Source organism: Argentina silus (genome assembly GCF_951799395.1).
Source record: "Argentina silus genome assembly, chromosome: 1".
Taxonomy (NCBI): Eukaryota; Metazoa; Chordata; class Actinopteri; order Argentiniformes; family Argentinidae; genus Argentina; species Argentina silus.
Window position 1 is genome coordinate 14833115 of NC_139655.1, and position 21654 is coordinate 14854768.

Below are 21654 nucleotides of genomic sequence, written 5' to 3' on the forward strand. Positions count from 1 at the left end.
ATCAAAACGAGAAAAAAATCTGACAAATACATGTTAGCATAAACTAAAAATGTCATAAGAAATATCAAACCCAGTGTAAAGACAGTGTTGTCAGTGTGCTACAGTACACATGTACAGTACACCATGACAACATAACACAACCAGTATGAAGCTCAGTGCCCCACAATGCAACAGAACTCAATGTCTCCCCCTGTGATCCCAGACAGATGAAGCCTACTCCTAGGCTAGTAAGCATTTTCAATGAAGATCCTCTATTGAACACGGTCTTCAGTCCAGGACTAGGCTTAATCTGGGTCCAGGAAACTAGCCTAAAACATTTGATATCAAGTACATAGTTTATGTAGAACAAGTCAGAGATAATTGGCAGTTAAACAGAGTATACCAGCAAGGTAAACAAATAGCCTTCAGAGAAGCTGTTCCAACATTACTGCAACGTTCTGCTCTTAATCCTGATCCAAAGCTTTGAAACCTTCACATCTAGTATTTACATATCAACAATTACAGCATTACATTAAAATTAAATAAAAAACGAAACGCAAGTAAACAAAAGGTTTGAAGCTTAGGAAAAACACTTGAGACAGATTCTAACTTTTCCAGTGTGTTGAAATGATACAGGTTGTGACAGACATTCAGTTGGTTCTGGTTGTCTGTTTGTCAGTCATTATTCTAGCATGGCTGATCCCAAACATAGGAAATGTTCTGGCTCGATGAGAAATATCCTCCATAGTATCAACTCCTCCCCAACTCTCTCCATCCCTTCCCTCCCTCTCTCTCTCTCTCTCCATCACTCCCCCCACCCCCTCATCGTGTCTCTGCGTCTCTGACAGGCTCCAGCACCAGAACCTTACACTCTCTCTTTGCAATCTTGTCCAGGGAGAGGACAGAGCGGTCCGGGGGGAGGTAGAGGGGTCGGCCCACTGGGGACCCCACCGGAGGGGTTATGGCACGGCGCTCCATCACACTGCCTGTCCTGAAATACCAAACACACACACACACACACAGTTAGACACACACACACACACACACACACACACACACACACACACACACACACAGTACTGTACATACTTTACTATATGCAAGCCTAGAAGAGCGTGGGGTGTAAGCGTGAGAACTGTTGGTGGGTTGCCATGGTGTGTGTGTGTGTGTGTGTGTGTGTGTGTGTGTGTGTATGTGTGGGTGCAAGTGTGTGTGTGTGTGTGTGTGTGTGTGTGTGTGTGTGTGTGTGTGTGTGTGCGTGCGTGTGTACCTAATGAGGAGGGACCTGGAGGGCTGCAGGTGTGAGAAGCTCTGAGAGCGGCCCAGGCTCTGTCTCTCCAGCAGGTCTCTGACTGCAGGGCTGGAGGGGCTGTTCTTCCTGGATAGGGACAGGGACAGGGGTCTGGCCTCCCCGGGGGGGTTGGACACCGACGCTGTGAACTGCAGCTTCAGCTTCATGTGCTGGCTCAGCTGTGGAAGGGGGGGGGGGAGGGAAATGCAATGGCAAAAGCAAAGACATCAGTGTGTGTGTGTGTGTGTAGGCTACTCATGTACACAAACTCACAGAAATGCTTTTTTCTTCATTCTTTACACACACACGCACGCACATACACTAGTAGGACATTGTACCTACCTCAAAGAGGCCAGCTCTGAGGATCTGGAAGGCCACCGTGAAGGAGAGAGTGCTTCCCTTACGACACTGACCCAGGATGTTGAGAGGAGTGTGACACACCACGGCACTGACGGACGGATCCTCCTGACGACCTCGCCCTGTGTGTGTGTGTGTAGGGGGGGGGGGGGGGGGGGGGGGGGGTGGAAAGAGAGGTAGTGGAATACATACAGTGGAGTAAATACATACACAAGGGTAGGATAGAGCCTACTTATAGGGTGGTGTTGAACTGAAGAGAGAGCAATATAAACAGACCCTGTTCCTCTGTTGTGTAGTTGTGGCTTTGTTTCACCAGATCTCTGAAGCTTAGATGGGATTTACATCACTGGAGAGACACATCTGTTTGCTTGTTTTTTTCCGTTTTTTTTAGACACATCTGTTTGTCTGTATCGCTTTTCTCTCTCTCTGTAAATGCCCTCTATATTTCTTTCCCTCTGTATCTCCCTCCCTCCCTCCTCCCCTCATCTCTCCCTCTGTATCTCCCTCCCTCCCTCCCCTCATCTCTCTCTCTGTATCTCCCTCCCTCCCTCCTCCCCTCATCTCTCTCTCTGTATCTCCCTCCCTCCCTCCCTCCTCCCCTCATCTCTCTCTCTGTATCTCCCTCCCTCCCTCCTCCCCTCATCTCTCTCTCTGTATCTCCCTCCCTCCTCCCCTCCCTCCTCCCCTCATCTCTCTCTCTGTATCTCCCTCCCTCCCTCCCTCCCCTCATCTCTCTCTCTGTATCTCCCTCCCTCCCTCCTCCCCTCATCTCTCTCTCTGTATCTCCCTCCCTCCCTCCTCCCCTCATCTCTCTCTCTGTATCTCCCTCCCTCCTCCCCTCATCTCTCTCTCTGTATCTCCCTCCCTCCTCCCCTCCCTCCTCCCCTCATCTCTCTCTCTGTCTTTTATCACATCTCCAGTATGTATTCAGGAGCTTCCGTCCGTCTCCCTGGACACTTACCTCACAACCATCTGGCAGGCTAAGTTAGCCAGACACACACGCACGCACGCACGCACACACACACACACACACACACATATACATATGCACGCACACCACTGTTGAGGTCAGCCTATAGCCATGCATTTGATCATACCCACACCCTCATATCATGTATCATGGTATTATATGTAATTCTATGTTGTCTAATGTCCCAATGGGGATGGGGAGTATGCTAGTAAACATGTAATCCTATCCACACCCTTATCCTAACCCTAACCCTTGATGACATCATCTCCCTGTCTACCTCTCCCTGTAACATTCTCTCCTTCTTATGTTCTTTTAGTTCCCTTATCTCTCTTTCTCTCTCTGTCTCTGTCCCTCCCTTTCTCTCTGTCTCTGTCCCTCCCTTTCTCTCTGTCTCTGTCCCTCCCTTTCTCTCTGTCTCTGTCCCTCCCTTTCTCTCTCCCTCCCTTTCTCTCTGTCTCTGTCCCTCCCTTTCTCTCTGTCTCTGTCCCTCCCTTTCTCTCTGTCTCTGTCCCTCCCTTTCTCTCTGTCTCTGTCCCTCCCTTTCTCTGTCTTTGCCCTCACCCTCGGGGGTCCAGACCAGCCGGACAGCCAGGAAGTCTTGCAGGTTGTTGAGGAGGGTGTACTTGACCCGAAAGTGTTCCTGTGACCTCACGGCGCTGGGACAGGATGCAGTCATGACCAGACGGGGTCGGTCCAGGCGGACGCTGGGCAGGGAGTAGTGGGTGGAGATATACCTGGTAAAGGGCAGCTTAGGGGTGGACCACTGGAGCACTGCCACTAGGGGAATCTCCAGACCCTAGAGAACACCATAACCATACAGTATGAGTATCACATGATGCACTATAAACTAGACACTAGTCTCTACAGTACTATCACACTACTCTGATGAAGGGCAGCTTAAGGGTGCACTGTAGGACTGCCACCAGGGGACTCTACAGACCCTAGAGCACAGAACACATAAGCTGTATCAAAGCTATCAAATCACAAGGTCTGTGTTTACTTCCTAAAAAAGTCTCATAGCGCGTTAAAATACGTCACTCCGACCCTGCTCTACTATGCCAGTGACTTCCAGAGAGCAGCACGTGCTGGACCTCACGTGGAAGGGAGAGGGGAATCTTGGGAGTTGTAGGAATTTAATCAAATGGGCAATATGGAACATTAGGACTGATGAGGGCATTCAAAGAGACATATCTTGACTCAGAGGTTGTTTTAAAGCATTATTTTTTTGTGAATGTATCCACTACTGAATAATGAAAACAACAAATCCACTGGATTGCAGGGTAAAATTCTGCTTTAATATAACCCCCCCCCCCTTCCTCCCTCTCTCTCTCTCTCTCTCTTCACCTCCCACTTCCTCTCTTCCCGTCCATCCCTCCATCCCTCTCTTGTTTCACCTCGTTGGAGTCTTCCTCCGGCTGGTCGCTGAGCTGCAGCTGAAAAAGGAAGTTCTGTTCCTCCAGGGCGCTGAGCATGCTGGGAAGGCGAGAGGCCTCGCTCTCCATCCTGTAGAACGATGCCATGGCAACCTCCGCTGATTGGTGGCTGCGGACCGGGAGCACAGTCAGAACATCACCATGGTTACAAACGCGGGTCCACTGTTTAAGTTGAAAGAAGTAATCTGGATGGACTGGAATGCTGCTGTAGCCAGGTCCTGGTTGTTGTTGGGAATAACAATTAGTTTATTCAGATTCCCATCAGCTGTTACATCATCAACAGCTACTCTTCCTGGGGTCCACAGTGATCAAGGAGTTGGCTTAACTAGAAACTAGTAACAGACTAGCATCTCGACTAGGGAGGGAGATGAGAGTGCGGGGAGTACTTCTCGATTGGAGGTTACTTTACCATACATTTTGTATTTTGTGACTCCTTATACAAGTACAGTCTTGTACACTTGTGTCGAATCAAATGAAGTTAAATAAAAAATGCCCATTACCAGACGTTGTCCATGAGCAGCACAGAGCCGTCAGGCATCATGGGAAGGTAGGAGGAGTTGAGGTTAGGCAGGATCCTCACCTCACGCACACACACCTCCTCCTGGGAACTGGAGTTCAACACTGGAGGGGGGTGAGGTAGGACACAAATAATGGTTGATGCCATGGTGCCATTGTCTCTGAAACAATTGTGTCACTCCCACAGGAGACTATTTATATACATACACTGTTCATACATTATTTATAAAGGCAACATACAGAACCCCCGACTAGCTAACAACATCCACATCCCATGCAAAGACAATACATTATTGTCAACTTCAGGGCCATTTCAAAGGGTGCTCTATGTATACCTACTTATCTGCAAAATCCTTCCTTCGAGGGAGCCAATGTCCTGTATATGTCATGTATACATGTGTGTGCTACTAGATGTATGTGCTATTGTATAACTAAGTACTTGAACATGTGTGCCTCCCAACTGATAAAATTCCTATTAGGGAGGGTCTCAATCATTCATCATACTTAGCTCCCTTCACCTTTAGTTAACACACTGGGTGGAGTTCTGCTTTTGTTAACCTTGACCCTATCTGAAGAGAAGCGCACACAATAGACACACACAACACAGTACAAACACATGCACGGGTGCACACACACACACATAAACAACAGACACTTATATACACATAATAGACATGCATGCATGCACACACACGCACAAAATGAAGCACACACACATTAACATCTGCCTAAAAGAGACCCCAAAAGAGACCTTTTTTTCAAAGGGATGTCAGGCCTTAAGGAGAACTAAGGGGGGTCTAGGATTTAAGCCTTCGCTCATGCTCAATGCTGCAATAAAAGGCATAGAAGCCTCTGTTACTGTTTAAGCCACCAAGACCTTGTTAACATGCCTCATGACCACCAGATCAGGGCCTTGCTTTCAGCCCGTATCGACCATGACTCTCCACTTGGCACCCTTCCACCAGGGCTTTAGAAATGTTCAACATGTGCGTGCTGGCTACGCATTTACCCACAAGCCATTGCTGTGTGACCATCACGCAGGGGTCGGTGGAAGTACTACAAGACGGAGAGCGATTATCCTTGTTGATTAATTCCCACTGAATTAAAAGGATTTTCACACATCACAGGGTTTTTTCAAGCTTAGCCCGGAATTTGGGACTAAGTTAGAACCTCTGTGATCAGGGACCGACGGACTAAGCCTTCCTTCCTTCAACCACCAAAGCCTTGCTTTGTTCACCAGGAGGCCAATGCTCTTGGCCCAGCTTCACAGAAGGGCTTACCAGACTAAGACCCAGTGCATTGGACCTACAGTAGATCCTCCTTCAATGAGGTGTCAGCATTGAGCATAGAATTACGACTTTGTCAGCTCTCCATCTGTCCATGAAGAATCTTTAGAGCAAGTCCATAACGTTGAGCAGCTTCTCTCCAGACAGACTCTGGGGTTAACAATAGCAGAGCTCCACCCAGGGTTAACTAAGTGTGAAGGGAGAACAGCCAAGTATGACCAATGACTGTGAACCTCCCTGATAAAGGGTTGGGAGTCCATCGTGCAATAGTGCACACATAACAGCACATAATTCTAATTCTGTTTCACACCCCCTTTTGCCTCATTTAGATAACATGGGAAACTACTGCCTAGTCACCAACTTGTCATACAGTATGCTTGTTTTTTTACAAAATCTATGACCCAAACCTCATTTGTAGCCTATTTTACAAGTAGCCAAAATTGTCTGACCATGAATACCAGGCTGAGTGCAGGGACTCTCTTGTTTTTCCATAGACCTGTCAAGGGAAAGCTATGGCCCAAGGTGCAACAATGTAACAGTGTTTGTTTGTCTGCGTTCCCACCTTTGAGAACTGTCAGGTGCTTCCCAGAAACAGTCATCTGTTGACATTTCACAGCAGGAGGTGGAAGAACAGTCAACGTGGTGCTGACTGTGGAGAGAGGGGGAGAGACAGAGAGAAAGACATTAATTAATTGTTATATACAGTCATGGGTTGTCTTTATCACTCACAATCACAATAGATAAGACAACATGCCATTGGAGAGGACAGTTAGTTTCCTTGGAAACTCAGTTATATACTGACTGAGCTGGTAACAAATTGAGTAATGCATTTATTTATTTTATTTATGTATTTATATACGTATTTGTTTAGAATAAATTAACAGAGTTAATGAGGACAAGAAATGGACGGGGGAGGGGGGCAGAGATATTCGATAATAAAAAATGGAGACAAGAGATACAGAAATATAGAGGGGTGAGGGGAGGGGGAGACAGAAATACTATTATGGACAATGAGGGATGGGAGAAGGGAGGGATGGAAGGATGGAGTGAGGGTGCAAAGGAGAGAGAGAGATTATGTAAAAAAAAAAAAAAAAAAAGAAAGAAAGGGGTTAACAAAGGGAACAGAATACATAAATAAACAAGACAGTAAATATGTTGTCCCCCATGGCCAATCAATTTTGAAATTCGTTAGGCTATAGGCCTACTGCGTTAGGCGACACTCCTACAGCTGCATTCATTCATTAGCAGTCTTGCTTCTTACAGCTTTGCATTGATTTCTCAAAATGTTATTCCAAAATGTGTTAGGTATATGCTATATGTCTATTGCATTAGACTACGCTCTCCACTTTGCACCCTATTATGACGTTTTTAATGATGAACCGGCATCACCTCAAAACTCCTAAACAATCTCTATGGCAAGACATATCTTTCATTCACCCAAGTCGGAGGTAAAGCGTGTGGCATACGAACGGACAGAGACTGAATCATAGTCCCCTCCCCGATTTCATTGTGGAGGACAATAAATAGGATAAAGTGTGTGTGTCTAACCCTGGGCTTTGAAGGTGTTGAGGTCCTGCCTGAAGGTGTGTGTGGGACTCCTGATCTGCAGGATGGTAAGGTAGCCGTGCTCCCTGACCTCAGCCTTCTCCTCCTCCTGCTTCCACACTGTCACTATGACCTGGGACAGCACAATGGAGAGAAGGATTAGACACCTTTATGGATGGATGGATGGATGGGTCAGTCGGTCAGTCACTCTCTCTCTCACACACACATGCAGGTTTCCTCCTTCACCTTGACCTTGAGAGTGTTGACGGGGAGTTTGTCCAGAGAGACGGTCAGAGGGAAGATGACCTCATCGCTGAGTATCACCGGTTCGTCCAGAGGACACTGGTAGAGAGGGAGGAGACACAAACACACTGTTAGGAAGAAGGAGGGAAAAATATGGACAGAAGAAGAGAGGAATGGAGAGAGTGGGGCAGAGCTACACTGTTTGGCAGGGAGGTTAGGGAGAGGTGGGCATACTGTTATGAAGAAGGAGGTCAAGAGATGCAGACTAGGAGACTTGGGGGGTGAGGGGTGAGGACAAGAGATGGAGGGGAGAGGGGGGCTGAGATATTCTATTATAAACAATGGGAACGAGATTCAGAAATAGAGAGGGGTGAGGGGAGGGGGAGACAAAAATACTATTATGAACAATGAGGGATGGCGAGGGAGGGATGGAAGGAGGGCGGAAAGGAGAGAGAGAGAGAGAGAGAGAGAAATAGAGAGAGAGAGAGAGAGAGAGATTATGTAAACAAGGGATTCACAAAGGGAACAGAATACATAAATTAATACATAAATAAACAAGACAGTAAACATGTTGTGTGTGTGAGAGAGAGAGAGAGAGAGAGAGAGAGAGAGGTTATGTAAACAATGTATTCACAAAGGGAACAGAGAAGGATTTATATAAGGATGTGTGGATGAAGAACATTCCTACAGTCTGTTTGCACTGATATATGAATACGGATGTGAGTCATATTAAACACCTGCTGTGTCTGCCGAGCCCATGATGCTGCCCACTCTGCATCACCAGTGCAATGGTCAAATATGATCGTCAGACTTTAAGCCTAAATACAACATCTCTGCTTCAGAGCAGACGGATCCTTTACTATAGGCTACATAGGATAAAGTGTAGGGCAAATGTAAATGTGCAATAACAAATAATCATATTAATGTGCTGTGTACACTCATTCTGTGTGATGTGTTATTATCCTATGAACTGCCCAAGGGTAGTTTGTGTGGATGAGGTGGTATGAATTTCCTGTCAAGTAACATAAAGACATGTCTGTACCGCATAGCTGAATGACAAGCAAGTGCGAACAAATATTTTCACAAGCTCTCCAGCAAGGGCCTCTCAATGTCAAGTTCAGACAAACCTAAAGAGCGTTGCAGGACTCGCTGAATTCTAGCTTTCGCGTAACAGTGCTAGAAACATGTGCACCTAGGCAAAAAAAAAAAAAAAGCTGTCGCGTTTACTTCTGGCTTGTAGCTGTCTGTCATTGGTCAACACATGCAGGAAGTTGAAAATGATCTGTGTGTGATGTGGTTTGGTTTACTTCTGCTACTGCAGTGCAGTTCAGTTTCTTATCAACTCAGGAAATGTCAGCACTTCCTATATTACAGGTGGGATGTACACGTACTACCAAGCCAGTTGACATGTAGGCCTAGCTATGTCCCCGATCTCCCTCTCAATTATGACAGCACCTGTCACTGTCACCAATGTTACCTGCACAGGTGCCCGCCGATACTGTCGTCCATCACTGCCCGTGCTGTTGTGAATGAGAAGCGGCTTGCACTCTCTGAAGCTCCGGTTCCTGGAGTCCCTCCTGCCCCTTGCTGTATTAGACGCAAATTCACCCTCTGTGTCCTCTTCTGCACCATCGTCGCTGCAGCTGCCCTGGAAGTCGTGATGAAACTGTGATCGCTGTCGGCTTTCGCCGGGGCAGACACTTGCCACCGCGGAGAGGGACCCTACCAGCTCTCTCCAAGCCCGACTACTGCTGTCAGTTGCCGCACTCCCCTTTGTCCCCAACGCTCCATCTCTGGACCGCAGAACGAGCAAGAATTGTACTGTCTCGCCGAGATAAAGGTGGCTGCGACGGGGAAGAGTTCTGTACTTTGCCGGGTCGGACAGGTCCGAAATGGGAACGGCAGGAAAATACATAAAATACTCGCATTGAGATTCCATCATCACAACCATGGCTAGCTAGCTTATATTTATAGCTGGCTAATAATGCATTCAAGCTAATAAGACTCCGATCGGAGTTAACCTTCTCCTTGTTATCCGGCGTCAATAGGATACTTCAAATATTTAAATTGGAATTATTATTTTGTCCATCCTTGCCCATTGTATGGCCGCTGGACCTGCGACCGACTCTTCTCTGTGCAAGTGCAAGCAGTACAGCAAGTCGAGGGCAGAGACAGAGAGGGTTATATTTAAACTAGGCAGTAGCAATCAATTACCGATAAATTGAGCTCTCAACGTTTCAGGGCTGTTTCAAAGGCCTACAAATATATATTTTTTAAATTGATAAAAGGACTCTCCTCATCATTCAGGGGATTAACCTATTTTGTGACAAAAAAAATAATATATCTTAACGAAGCATTATTCATTACTCTTGATGGTGAAATAAGATAAGATCATGTAATCTTGTCAGTAGAAATTCTGTAATATCATTGCAAGCTTGAACATGTGATCAATATTACAACAGAGGCTTTCTACAGCTCTTCATGTGTTCATTGAAATGGCCTCTAATCGATGGCCTTTAAGCGGTTGGATCGAGACTAGACTAGCCCAATGGACAATAAGCTTTTCACATAAAATACAGACAGACAGTCAATGCTGTTAAGGAAAGATTTGCTTTTATTTCATACAAGAGAACAAAGTAAAACCAATGAATGTACACAGATCATATAGATATAGATATATACATATACATATCGTATATATATATATATATTGAGGTTTCAAACAATTAAGTTATGAACAACTTCAAGTAACAAAGAGAGATGCAATAAATATTGTTTCTGAAATATTTCATGACCTGCAAAACCTCATTCAAAAAAAAAAAAAAGCATTCTGTTAAAGAGAACACAATAGATGGGAGTTACAATTTCAGTGGGAATTTGATTCCTTCCAAACACTATTGAGTATTTCATGAGACAAAAACTGAGTTGGCTTACAGTTTAAATACACAGTCAAATCAGAATGCAATAGCAGTCAGTAAAATAACCGGAAAATTCGATGGAGTCATACTGTTTAATTTCTAGAGACTGCTGTCATCAACGTCATGAAAAACATAATGGTATTTCATTTAAAAAGAATAATGATATTCCAATTTCTTTCTGATTAACCATAACAAATTGGAGGTTGAGTATCCCCTTATCCAGATTGTGTATAACTTCACAGTGACATTGATAACAATAACATCCCTTCAATCCAGAACAAAGAAGTACATAAACTACTCTTTGGTGAACCTTAAAAGTAGACCGACAAAATCCCAGACTGTATTTCCTCCTGACTTCAAATTCAAGACAGTATCTTTTCACTTTTCCAGAATGTCACCATTGTACACTGTTGTAACTGAATGGCATTGAGAAGATGTTAAAAAGTTGAAACAGAGATCTTCAGTGAGTATATGCTTCAACCCGATAACCTTTATTTCAGTAGTAGTGTACCATTCCTGACCTGGACATACATACAGTACATACAACATGTGACCCGACTCTCACTCTCATGAGTGGTAATAGTCATGTATTATTACGTACATAGTAGATTATCACAGTACCATAGAAATCCCATCAATCAAGTTTAGAACAAGGTTTTGAAGAACAAAATTAAACTTACAGTCTGTCGGTAAATGTGTGCACAGGGCATAGCTCTGCTTCTTAAGTGCAGGGAGAGAGAGTGTGTGTGTGCGTGTGTCCATGTGTGTGTGTGTGTGGGTGGGTGGTTGGGTGTGTGTGTGTGTGTGTGTGTGTGCGTGTGGTTGCATTCTGTCATTATTTTCATGCATAAATACTTAAAAAAACATGTATTTGGGGCACATAACATAACATCTTTGTGTGTGTGTTTGTGTTTGCCTTATGTATACTATTAATATTATGATCATAGTTTTATAAATTGACATTATGTGAATGCAGGTATGTTTGCACTTAGCTCTTGAATGTTTTTCAATAAAATGAACAGTGAATTCCAGTCAGACCTTTACACTGTATATCTCCCTCGTACCATCTCCAATTGGGAGAGCAACACATCATCAAAATAATAAATACAATATATACAACAAGATTTGTTTTTTAAAGTGATAACGATAAATACAGCAAGCTGTCATTTTAAAGCCCTATTCTTAAATGTATTGTATTCTAAGGCAAATAAAATAACTGTATTAGTGTTTTTGACTCTGAAATGGTTGAGTTCCCACTGAATTTAGAGTCTGTAACAGAGTTTTAAAAGTGTTATTAACATATTTTTAACATTCACATCACCCAACATTTCCCTCCTTCCTATCAATCCATATCCTCACCTCATGATCACGGCAAAGACTACACATATGGAGGCAGCAGAATGGGCTCTTCTGTAAGAGACCCGCCATAAGCGTAGTTCATTAACATGTAAGACATAGAAAAGGCAAAGTGGACACAATGATAGACATAGCAGCAACATAACTGCCAAGTCCTATTTTTCTTCTAGAAGGATGTCTCGAAGTTGTGAATGTTGAAGCAATTAAAAAAATATCTGCTTCAGATGTATAAGCCAATAGAGCCATTCACATCACAGACACCTGGTACCCACAGCCTCTGAACTCAAACTCAACTCCTGGAAGACTGTGGTGTGTATGTATGGTTTTTTTGCCCAGCCCAACAATAACACACCAAGGGTCAGTTTCCCCTGGAAGCCTTGTAAAGCCTGTTGTAGGCAATGGAAGAACAATCTTCTGCTACTAAACTTTCAGGAAACTCAACCTTGATATACCTAATCAACTAACATCAAGACCTTAATCAGGTAGCTCAGGTGAGTTAGAGCTGGGCTGGAACAAATACACGCACGCACGCACGCACACTGCAGCCCTCCAGGAACAGAGTTTGAGACCACTGATTTCACAGCTTCACCACAGCTTCACCACAGCTTCACCACACTTTCCACCCCTCCCACTTCAGATACAAACCAAGGGGAGGCTGGTGGAGGTAGAAATTGGAGGACAGGCTCATTATAATGCATGGAACGGAATGAGGAATGGTATCAAACGATAGCATTCCTCATTCCGTTGCATGCATTACAATGAGCCCATACCCTCCACTGATACAGACCAAGGGCACATGCCGTTAATGTTTGACATGGACTCAAGTGCTAGAGTTGGACAGATAGCCAACAACATCCTGGAACTGAGCTTCAGTGGCATTCCAAATCCCAGCCAGCAGATGGCCTTGTGTTATGTACCGTCTGTATCCACCCTTCTGGTGTCACCTCACACCACGTACACTTTCTATGCCCCTGGCTGGTTTGTGAGGTGTGAGAGATGTGTGAGTGCATTTCAATGAGAGCTCCATGACTCAGACTGTCATACTTGAAGTAGTGGGTGTTTGGGTGATTGTGTGTGTGTGTGTGTGTGTGTGTGTGTGTGTGTGTGTGTGTGTGTATATATGTCCAAATGTATGTTATTCATACCAAAGTTTGTATAAGCATGCAGCTGCACAAATGTACATGTTGGTAAGGAGGTGCCTCTGTGCTGAATTGTAGCTCACATTAAACACGAGTAAAAAAAATACTGTGCATTAGGGTTGGGCGGTATCATTTTTTTCCATACCTTTATACCGTCCTTTATACCGGGGTATACGGTATTACCGCGAGAGAAAAAAGATAACGTTGCGCGGGGCTGGCTGGAGGTGTCTTTGCTCCATATATTTAATCTACATTGAAAAACGGAATTATTTATGTGGTGACTACAATACCGTATGACATTCAGCCTAAACAATAATTTTAACTTTACATCCCGATCACAGTTGACAAACTAATCTAAACAGTTGGATAGCATAATATGATACCTTAATAAGAAGCATCACACACTGCATTCGTAATAATATATCTTGTCTCATGTCCTATGTCATATTGACTATAGGCTATCATTTGTTGTTATAAAATATCTATTTAGTTGCCGTTATGAGACTATGCTCTGGGAGTCCTAATTCCGCTTGCTTCTTTTTTTTTTTTTTTTTTTTTTTTGCACGGCAGACTCCGAGGGCCCGGTCTGTCGGTTGCCTCCGGTCCTGCACTGCGTTTGTCATGCCAGATTGAGGTTGAGCCGTGGCCAATTCAGGGCCCTGATGGCAGCTGAAATTTTTATCATTGTCAGTCGTCATGGCCGAGAGTTTATTCGCATCCAAGTGCCGTGCGGAGTGCATCAACAATGTTGTCCGCCTGTGGTTTTCTGGGGGGGAAAAGCTAGTCTGTAGGCATTTTGACTGTAGTTTCCAGTCGGGTGTGACAAAGTGGACGGTTAACGACCTGTATGGCGTCACGTCAGCGAATAGCTGTTTGAACCCGACAGCAACACTTAATACAGACAGATATCCCCATCCGTGCAGCTGTTAATGGGTGTTTCAGTTTGAGGTGTGAGTGTAGATTAGTTCCCATTAGTGTTCCCATCTCTGGCCGTCATCTTTTTCATGCAAATCTTGCAAATAACCTAGTCCAAATCTGCAGGCTCTATTTTATCGTCGGGTGGCAACCCGAAATAATGCCACATAGCAGCAGTAGCATTTTTTTATGGACCAAGTCATTAGCGCTAGTCATCTTTTTTTCTTAAGTGGAAGAGGTCACGTGCAGCACCCTAACAGTTACACTTGTAATTATTTCTCCGACCACGCTGGCAGCAGCGCTGGTACATGTTGTGAATTGACAAACATCGCTTAATTTGGCAGTTTGATAGATTTTTTTTTAAATTTTAAATTTTAAATTTTATGACGGTATTGAAAAGCATACCGTGGGCATTTTCAAATCCCGCGGGATACCGTATTACCGTTATACCGCCCAACCCTACTGTGTATTCCACATTACATAACACAACACATTACATAATGTAATAATGTAATGTGTGAAATCATCAAACGGTTCCTATGGAGTCGTTGCTATTCCATTTGCCCAGGTAAAACCACAGTGCTGAAGTGCTGTAACACTGCTTTAAGAGCCTACGATCTCTCTCTCACACACACAGGATTCACCTCATTGAAATCCATTGAGGCCTAGAGTGTGCAACTCTCAAATAACACCCTACACCACTTTTAGAATGCTTTTGACTAGAGCCATATAGAGGTTATTCCCATGTAGCCTATATAGGATAGGCTGTCATTTGAGATGCAGCCATGTTGAGATACTGTATAATGGTCTACATATGTTCACATGGACTTCATTCTCTACGCCACACTGCCTTAGAGGAATGGACTCCTAATTATCATTCATGTCTCAGGACGTACAACTCAAATCAGACGCACTGCTCTTCCATTTTGTGTGTGTGCCTGGCTGCTTTCATATTTCTGTCCTCATTAAAGGATATCCAAAGTTATTAAAACAGACTTGCTGGTGCTGACTTTGTGAACATGCATTAAACTCAAGCTGTACAGTTGGCGGAGCGAATGCAATGCTATGTCAAATAAGTCTCATCAAAAAAAACTCCCAGCGTTCATATCAAAGCCCATGTGAACATATGTCATAATAAGAGTGAAACATCCATAAGAAAATGTGAAAGAAGAAAAATGTTTTAAAGTGGAGGTGCAGGGAGGGCTGGAGGCCGGGGGGGACGGGTTTCTCACCCAACGAGTCTCTCTCTCTCTTGTGTACTATTACAGCACAAAGGCTCAGTGTCCAGTCAGGTCAAATACAAGTTAAGAGGCTTTAAGTTTGGACAGAGAACTATCTCAACCTCCCCTTCCCCTCCCCTCGCCTCAGTGTCTGATTATTACGAATCACAACCAACCTGCTCCCGTCCCAGTCCCTCTCCTCCTCCCCCGTCCTGCCCCCCAACTCCCCTGTCCTCAGGGGGGACTTGTCCTTCCTGACGTAGGCCCCCCCAGCCGCGATCACAGCGGCCCCCTGGGGTGCTCCAGCCGCCCTGGGGAACTGCCGGGCATCTAGCACATCTTTGTACTGGATCTCTGGCCTGATCATCCTCAGACAAGCCTGACGGGTGGCATTGTCCAGCCCAGGCTGGAGCTCGTAGCCCAGGATCTTCACCAGGCCGCTCTGGAACGGCCGGATGGTCTTGTCCCGGATCCGGCTGGCCTCCACGGGCCTCCCACCGTCGCGCAGGCACACCCGGGCCAGGACCTCTCGCCGTATCCGGAGCAGGGTCACCTCAGACTCCATCCTGGTCCTGCCAAAACGCTCCACTTCCTCCCAGAAGGTGCGGTTGAAGGCCTGGTAGAGGTGCCAGTCCAGGGCGTTCCAGTCACGGAGCTTTAGACGCTGATCGTCTGTGAGAGCCAGGTTGGGGGCCTGCGCCGCTGCGGCTGCGGCTGCCTTCCCCACCACCCAGCTGCTCCCTCCACTGGGCTTCTGCTGGCGAGCATTGAGGCTGAAGGAGACCACAGCATCTAGCGGCCAACAGAGGGCGTGGCGGAGCAGAACCATGGACTGGTCAAAGTACTCCGAGATCAGGATGAGCTTGAAGGCCCGGCGCACCGCCGCCTCGCCCCTCCGTGCCAGCGACACAGTGAAGTTGGCGTTGTGGTCCATGCCAAAGTCGAACCACAGGAGGTTGCGAGCATAGTGGTTGTTGCGTAGCCGCGGGTCGTAGTACTTCCTGGGGTCATTGGTGAAGTCTCCGAGCCCCTTGGCCTTCTTGAAGGCCGGTGCCACAGCTTTGTAGTAGGCGTAGGAGGATTCTGCCAGCGCCACAGGGTCACGCACGATGGAGAAGTAGAACGTGTCAGCTGGCATCACCTTGTCCACCTGGAAGAGGAGCGGTCAAAGGTCAGGAGGAGCAAGGCAGCAATGGAAGCTATAACATTTAACAGCTATATTGCAACATTCAAATGAAGTGCTCTATGTTTGTTAGGATGTTGAAAATAAATTGTGAAACAAAGAAATGTAGGTCAGGACACACACAGTGAGCAACTTTGGAAAAGGAGAACTTAGTCACGATTATTCATTGTTGGGTGTTTTATTTCACCTCACCCATGTCACCGGCTATAATGGCTTCATTAGGGTGACATTAAAACAGAAAAAAATTATTAAGATAAATACAATTGACTGCAGTGGCTGTGGCTAAATCCTGTTAAAACTACTACACCTTTCAAATGTCATATCCTCTCTGGGTTTTCAAATGATATGAATGACCCCAGGAAGTTCTCCCTCGAATATGTGCTTTTAAATGGTCCCTTTATCATGTTGGTCGTATACTTGTGTATTTTGTTGCTTGCTGTGAACTTAAATTGGAAATTGGATTCTTCTCATTCTTCACATTCTTCTCTCTATTCTCTGTCTCTGTCTCTGTGTCTCTCTCTCTATCTCTCTCTCTCTCTCTCTCTCTCTGGTCTGGTCTGGTCTAATCCACAGTAGATGTCAGTCCATGCAAATCACAAATTCATGTCATGCAAATACACAGAACGATATGACAAAAGGTTGAACAATAATCGCTTTGTTATGTCTTGTTCATTTGCCTTGTGTCCTCTTTAATCTTTTGTTTCATTTATTTCTCTTGATTGGTAGGAGTGAAGACAAACACCCAAAACCTTAAGGTGAGTTGCAGACTAACGGCAGATAGATCATTAAAACAATGCAATGGGAGCAAAAACAAAACAAAAAATCAAAGCAAAAATATGTCCATTCGCCCATCTATTTCTTACCTCCGGCTTATTAAAGCGCATGTGGTTTCCCATGATGCTGAAGTCAGCCACGCGGGGGCCGCGGTACCCTTTGACCCTGTGTGCATTGAACGGCAGCGGGTAGCCAAACTGGTACCCCAGGGGCAGGGCGAAGCGCAGCTCCCTCTCTTCACCGTAGCGGTACAGCATGTTCAGGACCGTGCTGCTGGCCGTCTTGTGGGTCTTCAGGAACATAACGTGGTTGTGGGGTCGGCAGGAGCCCAGAGACGGGCCCTGGGCCTCCGAGGAGGACAGGGAGAACAGGGACCGCGACCGGTCGGCCTGCACAGTGCTGTGAAGCAAGGGGATAACAATATGGTCATTGAAATATAGATCCAACACATATGGTTAACTCATATTTAGACCAATGAGGAGAGAGGAGAGGGAGCATGACTGGTCGTACTGCACAGCACTGTGGAGGGTGTGTAGTATACTCCCTGATGAAGGCTATGCCCAAACACATTTTTATAGTGTTGGTTGTACTAAACATGCCACAATAAATAAAGGCATTTTAAATGTGAACAGTGTCTTGGTCCTGCTTCCTTTTTGATTGAATAAATCCTGTTTAATTCTGACTGGTCTGGCTGCACAGTACTGGGGACAGGAATCATGATGTCATTGTTTTGATATGATTACCACTAAAAACCTTTATTTTTTCTAGATTTTTTTTTGCGTTTCTGATTTCTACCTCCACCAGCCTCCCCTGCAGCACACATAGCCTACATTCAGACCAGGAGAAGAGAAGGTAGAGTACAGAATAGAAGAGGAGAAGAATAGGGAGAGCTGCAGGGCCTATTTGGTTACCTCAGATCAATGTCATGAGTCACGTAGTTCAGAGACTACTATAAAAGCCAAGATTTGCATTTCTGTTTGTCCACTTTCCTCAGTCACCGTTACACAAGTGCTCCACAGAAGGATAAGGCCGGAACCCAAAACCCCCGGGGGTAACAGAAGCGAGGGGAAAACTACCAGATGTGAAAGAAGAGAGGGAAGGAGAGAGAGAGGGAGAGAGTGAGGAGGAGGAGGATGGGGGAGGAAGGGGGGAGCCAAATAATGAGGGTGTGTCTCTACTCTGACATTGAAAACAGCAAATTACAGTACATTGAACTAGGCCTTTTCCCTCGTAACAGAGTGAGTAATACAACTTTTCCACAGTCGGGGTGTTCAGTCCCTGGAGTAGCTGCAACCTAGCGTTCCTGTCTAACCAGTCCTGAATTCCTCCACATGCTGTGTTCTTTTGACACCCACATGGGGTAACGAAAGCATGGTGGTCAACTAAACACACATAACAGGGAAGCACAAGGGACACTGATCAGAGAAACAGGGGAAGTACACTCTGCATGTCTGGTCTTGTTGATTGTTAGCAGCAGAGGACATCAACATAAACTAAATAGTACAAAACTTAGTAAAAAAACTTTTTACGCGACAGAAAATGGTGTAACACTTGTTAGTACTTTCTGATTCAGATGGAGTAGGTGGCAAAGTTGACCATAAACCAGCACTTAGGTGACACCATTGTCACCACAGGACAGTTTAGAAATAATTGTTTATTCTATTCTCTTCTTTGAGTTATGATTAATGGAGTAGAATTATTAGAACTATTGTATTCTAATTCCAACTGTTCTGTTGTAGAATGGTGAGTAGGAGTAGAGAAGATATGTGGCATGCAACAGGGCAGGCTACAAGGTCTGGTGTCTCCTCTGACCTTTTATTGAAGATGACCCCCAGGAGCTGGCCAGCGAAGGCAATGGCCACAAACACCAACAGGGCTTTCCACAGCCACAGAGGCCCCAGTCGATAGCACCCCAGACACCGCATCCTCCTGGAGAGGGAGGAGGCGAGAGAGAGAGAGAAAGAAAGAGAAAGAGTTAGACAGAGAGAAATGCATGGGCCACAAAACAAATATGACTTATAGGTTATTAGGGGCCATAGTCAGCAAATTTGCAGTCTAGATGTAAATACCCATAGGCTTACATTGCCTTTCTTTCTTTCTTTCTTTCTTTCTATGGTTAAAGCTGTGTGTGCAAACTGAGAGATGAATCAATGAAGGGTACAGGACAGGGGTTGTTCCACACTGGAATGTGGGAGAGGTACCGAGTTGGTGAAAAATCGTGGGAGTAGCCTACCCTTCTTCTCAATATCTCAGCCTCTAAATATCAACATAAGCTGAGGAAGTGGTAATGAAACCGCTGACAGTCTGTCTGTCTGCAGTCTGCTCTGGTGTGAAATAACATGCAGTGAGCCACTTCGGTTATTGTTACATTGTTAACACATTACTGTAACATTAATAAGCGCGCCTCTAATGCAATACCAAGATGCACTTGTTATAATGATTCTTAATGTGCAGACAGTAAACGAAATGCTTCCAGTCCAGACAGGTTCACTCGGGCGCAAATATTTCGGCAGAGAAGCGTAGGTAGACAACAACCCCCGTATAGTATATACAGCCGTTGAGATATATACAAAAACATATTATCCACATCGCAGAACCATTCTGTCAAAGAAAGCCATTGACAAGCATTCAACCTGCCGTGCAAAGAAGTTACATTTTAAGACGCTCAACACAAATTATATAATGTAAAAATGCATGCTTAATGAGGGATAAGAAATGCATTAATGCACGAAAAGGCCTTTGTTTAGTTGGGAAGCGCTCTCCTGTCAAGGCATATAGTCTAGTCTAAACCCCGCTGTCTTCACTGTATCGATCTCAGCTCCGGTTTCAAAGCCCTCTCTATCTCTCGATCTTCCGCCGCCTCGGATTGCAAAACCCCTTCATTGCAGCCCGGGTGTTCTTACCTCGCTCTCCGTTTGAAAACCATAATGGAAGCGGGCCGCTGTCGGAGTTATTTTGCAGCGCTTGACGCCAGCCACGGTGCATCTCGGAGGCTCTGGCCGTGGACTAAGCGAAACCGCCGGGGTTACAATTTAAGCCATCGAGAGATACAGCATGAAAGTGTTATTATTGTCCCGCAAGCTTGCTTCAGAATGTACTGTGCGTGACGATGTAGACTTCACCCATGCGGAGCATATCAAGCTGTATTCGTTTATTTATTGCGCTTTCTCCGCTGCTACTTCTGCTCAGGAATAAAACAGGTTTGGATGGAGAAAGGGGTTGGATTTGTGTGTGTGCGCGTGCGCGCGTGTGTGTGTGTGTGTGTGTATGTGTGTGTAAGAGAGGAGGGGGCGGTTCAGACACACACTCTGACGTCATGCATCTATCCTCGGTCGGCTCGTTTGCCTGGATGATGCTGACAAAAATGTATCCAGGCGCAAGGCAGACTGAACGCATCTGAACTCACCTAGAGCTGGAGGGGGAAACACGGACTCTGGGTACCTGACACTGACGCTGCTGTGCTGTAACTGTGCTGTGCTATAATATCACTATATTGATATATAATAATAATTCATAATAATAAGGAAAATTTGAACACATAAATTAGCCAATGGGTAAAATCAATCTTTTTAGGAAAAAAACGTATTATTTGACAGCATTAATCCCAAAATATACATAATATGCAAAGGAAGGAACTTGCAATATGACCACGCAATTAGCATGCCAGCCTTCAATGTCAAACAAATGGATGTTATGTACATGACATTTAAGTCAAGAGGTCATTGTCATACTAAATGTCAAAGAAGACTTCAGTTAGAATCCAAGAGGGCTCCCATGTTAAAATGAGTCTGTGGCGATTTCGAGGGTAGTCAATCATGTGTGATAATTGATGGGACATGTACAGCGGGCCATTCGCACTTCAGGGGGTGAAGTGAAGGGTGTTTCTATGGCTGGACGGGCCTGAGAGACAGTACTGCAGAGGATGAGGGGGTGTGAGAAAGAGAGAGAGGGAAGGTAAAAGAAGACCTATTTTAGAAGGCTAAAATGGGTCTGACTCTGGGACAGTGTTGCAGCAGATGGGGGTGGAGAGAGAGAGGGAGAGAGAGGGAGAGAAAGGGAGAGAAGAGAAAACTAGCACAGGCCTGGAGTAAGCTACTACTGAGACAGTATTGTAGTGGATGGGGGAGAGAGAGAAAGAAAGAAGGAAGAGAAGAGAAGACTGGACCAGGCCTGGGGTCGTCCTGCTGAGAGACAATATATTGCAGCAGATGAGTGGGGTTGGAGAGAGAGAGAGAGAGAGAAGGGGGGGGGGGAGAGAAGACTAGACCAGGCCTAGAGCCGTCCTGCTGAGAGACAGTATATTGCAGCAGATGGGGGGGTTGGAGAGAGAGAGAGAGAGAGAGAGAGAAAGGGAGGGAGATAGGGAGGAAGAGAAGAGAAAACCAGGCCTCAAGCTGTCCTGCTGAGAGACAGTATATTGCAGCAGATGGGGGGTGGGAGAGAGAGAAAGAAGGAGAGGGAGAGAGGGAGTGAGAGAAGAGAAGAGAAGACCAGGCCTTGAGCTGTCCTGCTGAGAGACAGTATATATT

The 21654-nt window shown here is 45.4% G+C and overlaps 2 protein-coding genes across 2 annotated transcripts; both read right to left on the bottom strand.

The window, feature by feature from the left end:
• Positions 1–801: 801 nt before the first annotated feature.
• Positions 802–9710, bottom strand: trappc14 (trafficking protein particle complex subunit 14; the record flags this gene model as incomplete). Its single annotated transcript, XM_083666800.1, has 10 exons — positions 9098–9710; positions 7624–7719; positions 7381–7510; positions 6395–6481; positions 4531–4651; positions 3992–4139; positions 3159–3393; positions 1613–1749; positions 1250–1449; positions 802–970 (listed from the first exon to the last, which is right to left on the bottom strand). The coding sequence occupies exons 1-10, from the start codon at positions 9569–9571 to the stop codon at positions 802–804; spliced, it is 1797 nt and encodes a 598-aa protein (XP_083522926.1). The 5' UTR covers positions 9572–9710.
• Positions 9711–10341: 631 nt separating this feature from the next.
• Positions 10342–20303, bottom strand: gal3st4 (galactose-3-O-sulfotransferase 4). Its single transcript, XM_083694230.1, has 4 exons — positions 20029–20303; positions 18938–19054; positions 17215–17524; positions 10342–16318 (listed from the first exon to the last, which is right to left on the bottom strand). Exons 1-4 carry the CDS (start codon positions 20049–20051, stop codon positions 15281–15283), a joined length of 1488 nt encoding a protein of 495 aa, XP_083550356.1. The 5' UTR covers positions 20052–20303; the 3' UTR covers positions 10342–15280.
• Positions 20304–21654: the final 1351 nt, after the last annotated feature.

Bases quoted from the DNA above. Each gene is read 5' to 3' on its own strand.
- gal3st4 (XM_083694230.1), bottom strand. From the start codon at position 20,051: ATGGTTTTCAAACGGAGAGCGAG. The intron at 19,055-20,028 runs GTAAGAACACCC...CTCCCTCTCCAG, and splicing joins GTTTTCAAACGGAGAGCGAG to GAGGATGCGGTGTCTGGGGT. The intron at 17,525-18,937 runs GTCAGAGGAGAC...CTTGCTTCACAG, and splicing joins GGGGTCATCTTCAATAAAAG to CACTGTGCAGGCCGACCGGT.